The 13301-nt window shown below is 45.3% G+C and overlaps 1 protein-coding gene and 1 long non-coding RNA gene across 15 annotated transcripts in view; one reads left to right on the forward strand and one right to left on the reverse strand.

Annotated features, from left to right (window-relative positions):
• Positions 1–7027: 7027 nt before the first annotated feature.
• The window catches only part of SP140 (SP140 nuclear body protein), a 66925-nt gene continuing 60651 nt past the window's right edge, over positions 7028–13301 (reverse strand). For 9 of the 14 annotated variants that reach the window (XM_029933626.1, XM_029933630.1, XM_029933625.1 and 6 more), the window contains 6 exons: positions 12069–12110; positions 9779–9894; positions 9009–9114; positions 8627–8704; positions 8266–8409; positions 7028–7480 (listed from right to left, as the gene is read on the reverse strand). In XM_029933626.1, coding sequence (XP_029789486.1) covers positions 7373–7480; positions 8266–8409; positions 8627–8704; positions 9009–9114; positions 9779–9894; positions 12069–12110 — 594 coding nt within the window. In that variant the 3' untranslated portion in view covers positions 7028–7372. Of the gene's footprint in view, positions 7481–8265; positions 8410–8626; positions 8705–9008; positions 9115–9778; positions 9895–12068; positions 12111–13301 lie in introns of those variants that run through there. The other 5 variants (XM_029933629.1, XM_029933623.1, XM_029933621.1 and 2 more) reach the window with 4 other exon arrangements.
• LOC115287339 lies at positions 8514–10328 on the forward strand. Its single transcript, XR_003906439.1, has 2 exons — positions 8514–9132; positions 9795–10328. It is a non-coding gene; the product is annotated as an uncharacterized LOC115287339 (long non-coding RNA).

The following is a 13301-nucleotide window of genomic DNA, read 5'->3' on the forward strand; positions in this document are numbered from 1 at the left end:
GCCGAGGGAGAGAGCCGCTATGCACGGTACACTGAGCGCACCCGTGTGTTAGGTGAGGCACAGCCAGAACTAGGCACATCGTGTACTTCTGTGCCCGCGGGAACACAAATGCCCACCTCCTTAGGATGGGCTTGTTCAGTAAACAAAATGGCCGAGCAAATGATATGTTGGGAGGACAAACATGGATTATTCTAGAATTTCAGTTGACGTTAATCCTTACACACCTGTACAGATAAGACATACAAGTTGTTGCCCAGAAGCCCAAGACTATTTTTCCTTTGCTGAAAGAGGAGATGGAGCCATCTGTATCGGGTCTGGTTTTTGTTTCAAAGGTCTTACTTTTATGCAGCCTTGTCTTCCCAAGGAATCGGGGCCACGCCCACCCTCGCCGCGCTCCTGCACGAACTCCCCATGCACAGACTAGGAAAGAAAGAGCCCCCAGCTGGGTGTGTGGGAGTGAGTGTTTGGCCTGATAGGAAACCCAGGCAAGTAGTTCCGTCCCTGGGCTCTGATCTTGGGCCTTGTGAAGCCTCCCCGCTCGGATGACATAGAGAGAGCTGGAGAATGCCCTATCTCCTCCTCCCAGCCCAACCGAGCAGGGGGTGAGCTGATGCCCAGAGGAGCTGCCATGGTGGGTTCAGGCTGAGGGTTCCTTACCAAGAGCCACAGGACCTCAGGAGCACCAGGGCCTCCTGCAGCTCCCAGGGACACAGGCACACTACGCGCCCCCTGGAAGGTCATAGGCAAGCTCCCCAGCATCTCAGGAAACAGCCCCCAACTGAGTCCAAGTAAACCAGACTGACAGGGTGATAGGCTTAGAGTTCTTCGTTGCCCTTGGCTGTCCGGAGGGTGGGGTGGGCGCCTTCCCTCCCAGCATGAAGACCAACTCAGCCTTTATCTGCACAGCACAGGGCAGTGGGAGCTGCGTCAACCTGCTCCGCTTGGTTCTGGGGCCTCGGCCCTTCTGACTGACCTGGCACTGCCCCACACTCTGTTAGACACCAGGCCCTGCCTCGGAGCGTTCATTGGCCAGACCTGATTTCCTTGGCCATCCAGCCTGTTCCCTCACCTTCCTAACAGCACCCAGTTTCCTCTGGAGAGACATGTCCCCTTCATGCAGGAGCAGAGGGACCACTGATCGACAGCTGGCCCCTAGCAAGCCAGGCTAGCCAGATACTTTGGGGAGTTGGACTCCTGAGAGAAGTTTGCTAAGGAGCATTCCATGGCGGCTCCTTGACAAGATGGCTGAGTTGTTCCTGGCACACAATTCCTGGATCTGCTCTGCTGCTCTGCCCTGTTCTGAGGCCGTGTGCTGGCTCTGCACCCAGCCTTCCTGCCCCGGCATGAGCCACTGGGCATCTGTTTAAATAGTGTCTTTTTGTTTAACCTAGGTGAAGCCAGTCTCACTGGCAAAGAGTCCCAGCTGACACAAGGACGTTTGTGGGGTATTTACTTACCGTTTTCAGGATCAGGCACTTCCTAGGAGCACAGTACATATTAACTCATTCATCCCCATGATCCAGTGAGCTATGTACTAGTTTCTCCATTTCACAGATGGAGCTGGTGCACAGGGGAGGCAAGTAACATGCCCAGGGACACACAGCCACTGGTGAGAAGCTGGGATTCCACCTCCTATGCTGGCTTCACAGTCTGTTCTCAAACACCAGGCTCTGCTGCCTCTCAGTACAAATAAGCACCGTTCACAACACCAAAAATAATCAAGAAGAGCCAAACGCAATTGAGGCTTAATGAAAAATAAAAGCTGTGATAGGGATGACACAGAGCTGTATTTATTGACATGTAACAATGCTCATTCTGTGCTATGACGTGAACATTGATTGGAACACATTTTATTGTGAAGATGGTAGAAGCCTTGTTCCCTCCCAGCTTGCACTTCACATACACACACCTCCCGCCTCGCATTACAAAGCCTAGAACAACTCTCATGGAATTGGCCACCATGGATATTCTTCCCTGGAGAGGCCTCCCGAGCATTGTGCTTCTTAGTGGTAGAAGATAGCTTGGAGCTTTGGAGAGGATATCGTGATATGCCCCTGACCTCTGAACCCCTGATCTATATGACGTGTCTCTGAATTCTTAGTAAGGTTTATCTCTCACCATCTGGGGTACATGTGACTCAACAGGGCTTTCAGAACACTCAACCCTGTTTGCTGCTCAGATCCAATTAGCATACTATGGCTGTGATGGCTAATTTTGTGTCCACTTGACTGGACCATGGGATGTCCTGATTAAACATTATTTCTGGGTAGTTCATTGAGGATGTTTCTAGATGACATCGGCATTAAAAAAAAATTTTTTTTAGTGTTTATTTAGTTTTGAGAGAGAGACTGAGTGTGCACAGGGAAGTGGCAGAGAGAGAGGGAGAAACAGAATCTGAAGCAGGCTCCAGGCTCTGAGCTGCCCAATGCAGGGCTCAAACTCAATGAACCATGAGATCATGATCTGAGCCAAAGTCAGACACTTAACTGACTGAGCCACCCGGGTGCCCTGAGATCAGCATTTTAATCCGTGGACTCAGTAGATTGCCCTCCCCTGTATGGGTGGACATCATTGTACTGTTAAGGGCCTGGGAAGTGGAGAAAAGGCAGAGAAAGGGAGATTCATTCTCTTCCTGCCTGCTTAGTTGAGCTTTTCTCTTGGATTTCCAACTCTCTTGGACTGGAATTTACACTCTCTGCTCCTCTGGTTCTTGGGCCTTCATATTTGGGCTGGAATTACACTCTATCTTTACTGGGTCTCTGGCTCAAAGATGGCATATCATGGAGATTCTCTGCATCCACAATTACTTAAGCCAATTCCACATAATAAGTCCCTGTAAATATAAGTACATGGTTCTGTTTCCAGAACTATTGGTTCTGTTTCTCTGCAGAGTCCTGATTAATACAGCCAACAATATAGTGGATTAATGTGCTGCACTGTAGCGTCAAGATAGACTAGGCTTCTTCAGGCTATATGGTAACAGAGAACAGGAGAATCCACACGGTCCTGGGGCAAGACCTAAATGTGTACAATTGTCCAGTCCATGGGAACACGAACTGCTTCTCATTCTATTTCCTATGAGATATTTTAAAAGCACATTTTCCATATTAACAGTTGCACAGCACATACCATAGGCCATGCTACTCTGCTTTAAAAGATAGCTATTGTTCAACCCTGCTCTTGCTTTTGGTTGTCTCTCAAAGTTTTGTGATTGTTCAAGCTGCCTATTTTTTTAATTTTTAATTATTTTTTAATAGTTTATTGTCAAATTGGTTTCCATACAACACCCAGTGCTCTTCCCCACAAGTGCCCTCCTCTATCACCACCACCTCCTTTCCCCCTCCCCCCTCAACCCTCGGTTTGTTTTCAGTATTCAATAGTCTCTCAGGTTTTGCATCCCTCTCTCTCCCCAACTCTTTCCCTCTTCCCCTCCCCGTGGTCCTCCATTAGGTTTCTCCTGTTCTCCTGTTAGACCTATGAGTGCAAACATATGGTATCTGTCCTTCTCCCCCTGACTTAAGAGCACTGAGTGTTATATGGAAACCAATTTGACAGTAAACTATTTAAAAAATAATTTAAAAAATAGGCTGCTTGAACAATCACAGAAGTTTGAGAGACAACCAAAAGCAAGGGCAGGGTTGAATAATAACTTTCATCTTTTGCAAGAGGCCACCTTCAAGACTGAGAGAGGAGAATGCTTTAAAGCAGAGAAACCAACACAGAGAATGAAGAAAAGTAAAAAATAGAGGAATACATTCTAAATGAAAGAACAAGATAAAACTTCAGAGAACCTTAATAGAACAGAGATAATGTGCCTGATAAAGAATTCAAAGTAAGGGCCATAAATATGCTCATCAAGCTTGGAAGAATGTGAGAACTTCACTAAAGAGACAGAAAATATAAGAGAACCAAATAGAGGTCACAGAAGAAAACGAAAACAATAATTTGAAAACATATATGCACCCTCATGATCATTGTGGCATTATCTACAATAGGCAAGAAATGGAAGAAATTTAACTATTAATCAATGAATTATACATATAAAGAAAATGTAGTATACACACAATGGATTATTATTCAGCCAAGAAAAGAATAGAATTTTGCCATCTGCAACAACATTGGGCCATGAGGGCACTATGCCAACTAAAGTAAGTCAGAGAAAGACAGGTACCATATGATCTCACTTACATGTGGAATATAAAAAAGAAACAAAAAAAGAAAAGAAACTCATAGATACCAGAGAACAGTTTGGCGGTTGCCAGAGATGGGAAGAATGGGTGAACAGGATCAAAAGGTACAAATTTCCAGTTATAAAATAAATAAATCATAGGGATGTGATGTACAACATGGTGACTGTAGTTAATAATACTATATTGTATATTTGAAGATTGCTAAGAGAGTAGATCTTAAAAGTTCTCAACATAAGAACATTTGTAACTATGCATGGTGACAGATGTTGTGACCAGATGTTACTGTGGTGAGCAGTTTGCAGTATACTTGCAATATTCACTTTGTGCAAATATCCAGTCATTATGTTGGATACCTGAAGCTAGCATAATGCTATATGTCGTTTATGCCTCAATTTAAGAAAAATGAACTAAAATTAAATTGGTTTTCTGAAGTTCAAGCTACTGATTGGATATGGGGAATATTTTGTCTCTATTCATGTTTAAGATGCTCTGCTCTTAAAGGTATAAGATAATCCCTGTGGAAATAAAGAGCAGAAAGAAGACATGCTACTGTGTCACTAGTAGGGTTAGAGTTTACAGAATACCTACTAGTAATTGTTACTAAGTGCAGTGTTCTCATAATCTCCAATAATCTTGCAAACATGAATGAAGATTATTTTTTTCCCAATGAATCTGAATAAAGGTTTGTAAAACAATAAAAAAAAATTTTTTAAAGCACATTTAGCACAACAGCTGTAATGGGTGCAAATACTTGTTGACATTTCTAGTAGCCATGAACCAAGTAGCTTCTGCAGAGACCAGTCCAAGTGGAGAGGTAATGAAGACACAGTAGCTGCATCTTTTAAGTCTTTGCTGGTGGCACCAATCTCTATCATTCTCCAGCCCAGGAATAGGACATTGCTTTTGATATTTTCACCATGGGAAATTTCAGTTTCAGGGCCTTCCCCTGGGCTTTTCTTAAAACAGTGATTATTATTTCACAGGGTACTTTGTAGGTCAAAACACCAGTTTATCCAACTTCCACCTATGTCCCTTCCACGTATACCCTCAGGCAGCGGGGCAGCTCAACGGATTGAGTGGACCCATTGTGACATGAATATTACCTGACTTCCACACCCTCTACTCAACAAGGACCATGATGGTGCTTTATGTTCCTAGCGTAGCATCGAATTCAGATGCTGTATTCAACAACCTTTGAAAGACCTATATATTTTCCTTTCTATGACATACGGTTTCTAGAATAAAAGACCATTGGTCCTTTTGGAGAAGGACTGAGGAAATCACCATGTGTACATTTGCAAAGTTCTTTTTTACGAGACCTGCCTTCATTTCCATCAGCAGGTTTTAGGTCCAAGAATTGACTCAGGTCTGGAAATTGGACAAAGGATCTTGACTTTTCAGGGAGTCAGCTGAACTCAGCTATCTGATCATCTATTTTTAATCGCTTTTGATGGTATACATGAAGCAGTATCATTGTTGGCTGCCCATTTGTTCTGCCTGTAAGAACACTGTGCCCTGCAAGCTACCTCCAGAGACATCCATGAACCAGGCTCCCTGGCTGTCATTCTAGCCTTGCTGCCCATTACAGAAGTTACGTCATTATGCTCTGACAGTTAAATGCTATCCCCAGCTTTAGTTATCCATCCATTTCCACTGCTGGAATCCAGTTCTATAAAAATTCCCACATCATTCCAACCTACAGAAGACAGCCCCCAGATGCTCAGCAGTATGTTCGTTATCACCTTGGTAAGTTAGTGTCTCTGAGGCCTTCTGAGGAACAGTCACCTATAGGTGGTTTTCCCAGCTGGAGAGAACAGAGCCATGCCAATTTCACTAGGCTTTTAGATTTCCCTTTTCCATAATCTGCCCTGCCAAGTCCAGTATCTCTACTTTGGTTTCATCCAGTGTATACCCTGACTTATAGCAAGCCTCTAAGAGTCACCCAGGAGCGTATTAGAATCATCACCTCTGGCCCTTACCTCGCCAATTAAGTTCTGTGGCACAGGAGTGTGCCCCTGTATCAACAATTCTCCTCTTTCCAATTTCATATCCCTTTATTCACTCAGGATCCGCTCCCACACACAATCCCCTGACATCTGCTGGTACATGACGGCCCAGTCCTCCAGCTGCCCTGGAGGAGAGCCCTCTCTTCACCTAGCAGCCCAATGCCGGACACTCCCAGTTAGGTCATAATGAGGCTACTCTGCATAGTCTTCATTCAGGTAAGAGACGGGGTAGTAAGGGTCTGTCTGCAAAGCAAGGGCTGGAGTCCTCTTCTGCAGGCCCAGTGGGCTCAGGGGGATCGGGAGTTCCGAGTTCTCATGTACATCTTCCTAGAAAGTTCCAGGCTTCATTCCTTTATCAGTGCCCTAACTTTGGCCTCGGACGCCACACTGAGCTCAGAATTCAGTCTTCTCTGAAGTTCTACCCTTCTTAAAATCAGACCCAGTCTTTCTTATGGTCTACTTCCCAGCTGCAGGGATGGGGGTGATTTTGGTTTAGGTGATTAATAGCTTTAAGCCTGTCTTTTACTCTTGTGAACATATTAGTGGCACTTAGCAACAGCCATCAAAAATCCACCCTTGTTACCATTGCTATTCCTCCTTTTATAAATGTCAGATAATTGTTCCAGCGAGTATGCCTCTTGCCCTGTAGCTCATCCAGTCTCCTACAGGTGAAAGTTTTGGCAATGGCACAGTCATGATACCCCAGGTTCTATTAACATTCCACTTGTCACCCTCTGGCTAGACAGTGATCTAACATCAGAACCCCATTCTCGAGTCCTGTTTGCTGGGACCAATACCTTAATTTGGACTCCTTAAAAGCAGAGCCCAAGATAAAGTCTCTTGAGTAAGTGATTTATTATGAGAAGTTTTTCAAAAGAAGAGGGGAGAGGGAAGTCAGGGATAGCATGGTGGGGAAAGCCAAGCATGGACTGGTACCAGTTGGAGGCTAGATCCAGCCTGATCTTGTGGGGTGTGAAGGAGCATGAATCACTACAGGTTGAGTCGAACTTGGGGTTGGACTGGCCCCCATGCCCAAGACGTGTAATCTCCAGGTGAAACTGGTGTTAGCAGAGGTGATACTTTGGGGAAGGGTGCCATCAGCAGCCAACCCTCATGGTATCTGGGACATGGAGTTCTGCCCAAAAAGGAGATTTTCCAAGGTGCCAGCAGCCCTCACTATACCAGTGAACTGCTCTCGTTTGCTTTCTCAATAGCAAACACTTCCTTGAATTTCTTCTCAAATTCTGCCTCCAGTCTAAGTCCCATTAGGCCAAAGTCATTGTTCTGAAAAATAAATCATAAAGACAAAAGACATAAAGACAAAATAGTGACCCTCAGTAGGTGTTATTAGACACCTTGCAATCAAAAACATTTAGAATCTTGTCTTAAACACCTAAGTTACATTAACCAGGTGAAGCTTAAAAATTCATGCAGCTAAGAACAACTTGTGTCCTACATGCACCATTATTTATGATAAGTAGATAGAAATGGGAAATCATGCACATACTTGGGATCTGACTTATTTGGTTTGGGTTGTTTATTTTAGTGAGACTTAGAAAAGGCATCTATGTCTTTTGAAACCATCAAAGAGCACAGTCTAAGTACAATAAACCATCTTGCTTTCCCGAAACTTCTAGTCCTCTCTGGTGACCCCTGTAAACTACACATTCCATTCACGTGCAAAGAAATCTGGAACTGGGGCTTCTAACAGGTTGAGTTGATCTGGGGGTAGATAAAAAAGGGTGATATAACTTTAAGATTCCATTCTCTCCTCCACGGGTTTGGAGCAGACAGGTCTCCACTACAATCTGTGGGCACCTGCCACCTTTTTGAGGAGGGGAATGAGCTCTCAGAGTCCTTGGGTTCTGGCTGCAGAAGTACCTTCTGACTCACTGCTACTCTGCTGTGGTGAGCTTAAATTAAGTCCTGAGTTGGAAAAGTCACTCATTTCCAGCACCCTTCCTTGTGCAGACTTGTCATAGGGTGAGGGAAATGTAAAATTTTCCAGGCACCAGAAAACAAGGGCAGAGTGGAAAGAAAATGAAATGGGAACAGAGAGAGCCTCTCACCTTGTAAGATGCCTTGTGGTTCTGAAAGATGAGGCGCATGTCCTGCACAAACCCCTCTACTCTGGGGTAACCCTGTTTATTTAGCTTCTTCTTGATTTTGTCCAACCACATGGGTTCCTTTAGGTTTTGAGAAACCTCTTTAATCTGGTGGGGAAAAAATATCAATGGAAGAGTTACAGGCATAGTTTTCAATGTCTGTCTCCAGTGGATTTCCTGAACTCCAGCACAGATACAAGGGAAATAAAATGGTGGCTTGTGCTCTCCCTCCCTCTCCTGGGATTCAGACCACAAATCCCCCCCATAGCCTGTGAAAGTCAGGGAACATCACAGCGACCTGTAACCATGGTTGGTTGTCACTTACATAATAATAGTATGGAATCTTCGAAAAAAAGGAGCTCTCTGAATGGCAATAGACCTTCAAGAGAAGGAACTCACATTTCTGCAAAAGAAGACACTTGTGAATTCACAGCAGTTTGGAGACACTGAGCCCATTCCCATGCCCAGGCAGAGGCAGGACTTAACACTGTCTTCTGGAACTTTCCCCAAACATGTTTGGCTTTTAGAAACAAACATGCAATAGCTGAGTTATGTTTTCTTCAGTACAGTTCTGGTCTGATTTCAGCACGATTGAGACATGGCTTGGAAGAGTAGGCTCCCTTGGGCACCCTTCCCCTCACCCTAGACCTGATGGACTTCCCACTGTCAGGGGTAAGGAGAAGCCTTGGGGTTTGCGCCCAGCTCACCAGCTGCTCCTCAGGCTGCATCTGCCGCTCCAGGACCTCCGATTCCCCGTGACACTGCTGCCTCCCCAAAGATTCCATCCTGCAGAAGGTGCAACTCCACGGGTTCCTGAGGGGTCAGGCAAAAGTAAGCAAGGGCACGGCCCCTGGAAACAGCCACTGTCCCCGTGGCTGCCATTGTCCTCCTTTTAGACATGGCTGATGGACAGAGCTGGAAGATGAAGTGAATCCCTCCCAGAGTCTCCAGGACCCCCATGTGGGTGGCAATAAGGGCACTGTGCCCATGATCCTTTGCCCACTGAGGGTGGCAACAGGGGGCTCTGTGCATGGAGGGTGGGGTTAAGGTGAGTGGTGGGCCCTCCTTTCCTATCTGAGCTGCTGGGAACCCTGCCTGCCACATCTGAGTGTCAAAACTGAGCCTTAACCCCTGGGGCCCAGGCTTCTATCAGCCTGTTGAGCCCACGGTAAAATGCACAAGCCAGGCCACGTTTCCTGCCTTTCTGGAAAAGCACAGAACACAAACAGCTGGTGTTCCCACCTTTATGAACACGGCTTGGGGCTAGAAAACCTTCTCAAATGGGTAGTAGCACTGTCGGCAAGGGACCCGGCCACCAGCATCCCAGAGGGCAGCAAAGAATGGTATTCCCTCCTGCTGCCAGGGCTTTGAAACAGCTGGACCCTGCTGCTGGACCCTATTCCTAAGGCCCTGCTCCTTCTCTCTGCAGGGGGAGGAGGAGTTCCTAACCCAGGTAGGGGGACTTCATCTCACAAACCTTTCGGTTTCCACAGGTGGGATGTGACAGTCCTCATGAAAAGATCTTGAACAGGTGTCACAGCAGAACAGCTCTCCTCCATCCCGGCACATCTCACACACGTCAGAGTTTCCCTGCTAGAAGGAGAAACAATGTTGGCATTCCTGGTGAAACCCCAGCAGCCATCACTACAGGAATCTAGAACTCGCTACCTTTATGGGAGCCTGCATGAACATATATGCTTCTCCCTGAGGTACGAAGGTGCGTCATGGAGTATAGACTTCAGAAGAAATCATGGTGGTGCCCAGGAGGAGGGGCCTGTGTGTCACACCAGAAAAATTCTCCCTACAAAACTGGAGATTCTAACACAGAAAGACGAGTAGCAAAACAAGATGGTCTTATAGGACTTGGAATAATATTATTACCTTGCTAATAAAACAAGTTCCTGAAATAAAGTATTAAATGCATTTGCCTGTACTGCAATGAAGAAATAGAATCATGGAAGATATTGAGAATTTAATAAGAGGGAGTAAACTCCTTAGTGTGGAAAGTAATAAAAGATGAAAAGATACTCATTAAAAAGTATTCTGAGTCTTGTTTTTGGCTTATATTGGATGAATGGGGTTCTAGCTATTTCTTTTGTTTTTTTAAATGGCCCTACATGAGGAAGTGCCAGCCCCATGAATGTCTAGCCCAAAACTCCCATTCAGTGTCCCAGGGAATCCTCAAAGACACCTCCCTCCAACTGGGCGAGGATGCTCCGGCATGAAGCCATGAGGCCATTTTTCTTCTCATCAGTGCAGACACTCATAGATCACGATCATCAACCTTGAGGAAGTAATGAGCCTCTTTCCAGAAGAACAAGGAAACAATAAATATAACCAATGTTTAAGAATCTCCCATGCATATACTTTTTAACAGATACAGCTCTTTGTTTCTTAGTCCAGGTGCACATTAAAATCATCTGGGATGAGTCTGTAAGATACTAATGTCCTGGTCCCAACGCCAGAGATACTGGGTGGGCACAGCCATTGGTATCCTTCTTTAATTAAAAAAACAGGTGATTTTGTGTATCGGAATCATTTGGGACTTTCAAGCAATCCTAATGCCCAAGACATAGCCCAGACTTATTAAGTCAGGATTTCCTACAGAGTGGAATCCAGGTAATAATATTTTTCAAAGGTCCTCAGGTGACTCAGTATGCAGCCCAAAGTGAGATTTAACCTAAGTAGTCTGGTTATTGGGCAAAGGGATATCATAAGTCAAGGTTGAAGTGGCCCATACTATCTATTCCCAGAAAGATTATAAACAGGGGTGAGGGTTTCCATCCATCCCAAACAAGCCACCCAAACATTGGACTCGAGGGCTGTGTAGATGAGTGAAGACTCCTTAGGCCTAGGGTTGAAAATCAGTGCGGATAAGATCTAAATCTTGTTGGGGGGATTTCTTTGGAGGCAAAGTACATACAGAACTATTTGACTATCCCTCCTCTGTTGGGTGGCCTGTCAGTACTACTGCTTGTGGGAACCATCTGTGAGTGCTGCCTCCGAAGTTATGCAAAAGTGACTCTGCCACAGATGTCTGTTTTGTTGCAATGAAGGAATCAAAGCATGATTTAGCATAGAGAGTGCAGTCACTCATAATTTTGGTAGACCTTGTAGCCGGCAACCATGTGGGACCACCCTGTGATTGGTTGCATGGTGATGGTTCAGTCCTCACCAGTTCAGCACCCCGATGGCTCCCTGGAGGCTGGATACATGGCCTCCATAAAGGCACCGCCTGCCTTGCATGCATTTCTCTGCAGGACTCACAACAGGGTCTACCCCCTGGACTCGCCAGCTAGGCCCAGCCTGTTCCTTCTGGCTGATCTTAGCTCTGCTGCACCTTGGAGCAGATGTTTGGGATTTTCCATCTCCTTTACTATTGTCTTCTTTAATATACTGTTATTCTTTCAAATGTGCTCCTTACTCCTAATCTGCAGACTAGGTCTGGCTGTTTCCACTTCAGCCCATGTTCTAGAGGCCCCAGAAGACAACAGCTCTGTCCTCTGAGCTCCCGTACTCATTTTCAAGGGGAAATGAGGAAACAGGAGAGTTTTACTAAACAAGCAGGAAAGAAGGTTTTCATGCCAAGGCACCAAGTCCGGAACCATCTCCCTGGTGTGGGTGATACACCTGCTGTTCTCTGCTCACCACAGGGTGACATGCCCCAACTGAGCATGAGCACACTTTAGGGAAACACAGCAAGGACACAGATAGTACACAGAGGAACAAGGCCTGGATTATTCTGGCGCTAGAGGTATAGTACTTACAAAAGGGTTAACTAAAGTTTTGTTGTGAGACTTTGGCATTGTCTGTTGAAAAGAGAGAAAGATTGAAATGACAATATTGAATATTAGGATTGCATCCACCCTTATTTAACAGCCATTTGTTGAGGAATTCAAGCCACAGTCTACCCATTGTTTCAAACCTATTTTTATGGACCTATATATCTACTTGGAGAATAAAAAGTACCAAAATACCACTGTTTAGCCCAAGGCAAGTTCAATTTCCTGGATTTCTGACCCAAGGTAGGCCCTTGTGAAGCCATGCGGGGAGTCTGGCCTTGGGCTCCACAGATGGAGTGGGAGAGACTCCACTGGTTCTCCTACTTTGAGGGGCTCTCAGGCATTTTTCTCTCCATTAGAAAGTATCATCCCACTGGGAGGAGGTGTAATGAGAGAATCAGGTCGATAACTCATCACCAACATCCCTCAGTGACCACAGCACCTGGAGTCCTAGAATCCATGGGAATGTCCCAGAGAACTCCACTGCATTTCACTGTCCTCCTAGAGCACAGCTCTAAAGGTAAAATGTGCCCAAGGTCCCCAGCGCTGCAGCTTTTCTTCCAGAAGGTCACCTTTCTCTCTCCTCCTAAAAAGACGTCAGCTTTTCAGAGGGAGTTGAGTATGACTCACTAGACACAATCCCTTGCATATTCAGTATAATGACTTGGCTTCTTTCCCTCTGGAATGCAGCTTTTATCTCTATCCCGGACAGAGTGGTTATAGACAAGTGATCCATGGAACGGTGACTTGAGAAGGGGCCATGTCATGGCCCCTTTCTCTGGGTGACCTAAAATTTCCCTCCCTCTCCCCTTGGTTAACCTTCCATATTAGAATTTGAGGTTGAAACAATTCTTGATGTCAGGAATATTATTTCAATCATCTCTAATGGCCATTGGGCATTTAGTATGAGCTTGATAATTATATGTTGAATGAGTAGATAAATGAGTATTGCTTAACTTAGGAAAAGAGATTACTTGCTATCTCTTAAGAAATATTAGCATATGATATACTGGAGGAATATATTATTTTACACATAGCAGCTGTCACCAAAAGGTATTAGGGACCCTTGTCAAGAGCCAATAAGCTATCACATCGCTTCAAGAGTGGTACTGAAGTTACTAAAAGCCAAAAAGCTCGATAAGCTAAAAAGGTTCTGAGACTCACGGAGGTACTATTGGATCCTGAGATCTTCCACTCTGGGGAGCTCATGGGGAGACA

This window comes from Suricata suricatta, chromosome 3 (assembly GCF_006229205.1).
Source record: "Suricata suricatta isolate VVHF042 chromosome 3, meerkat_22Aug2017_6uvM2_HiC, whole genome shotgun sequence".
Lineage (NCBI taxonomy): Eukaryota > Metazoa > Chordata > Mammalia > Carnivora > Herpestidae > Suricata > Suricata suricatta.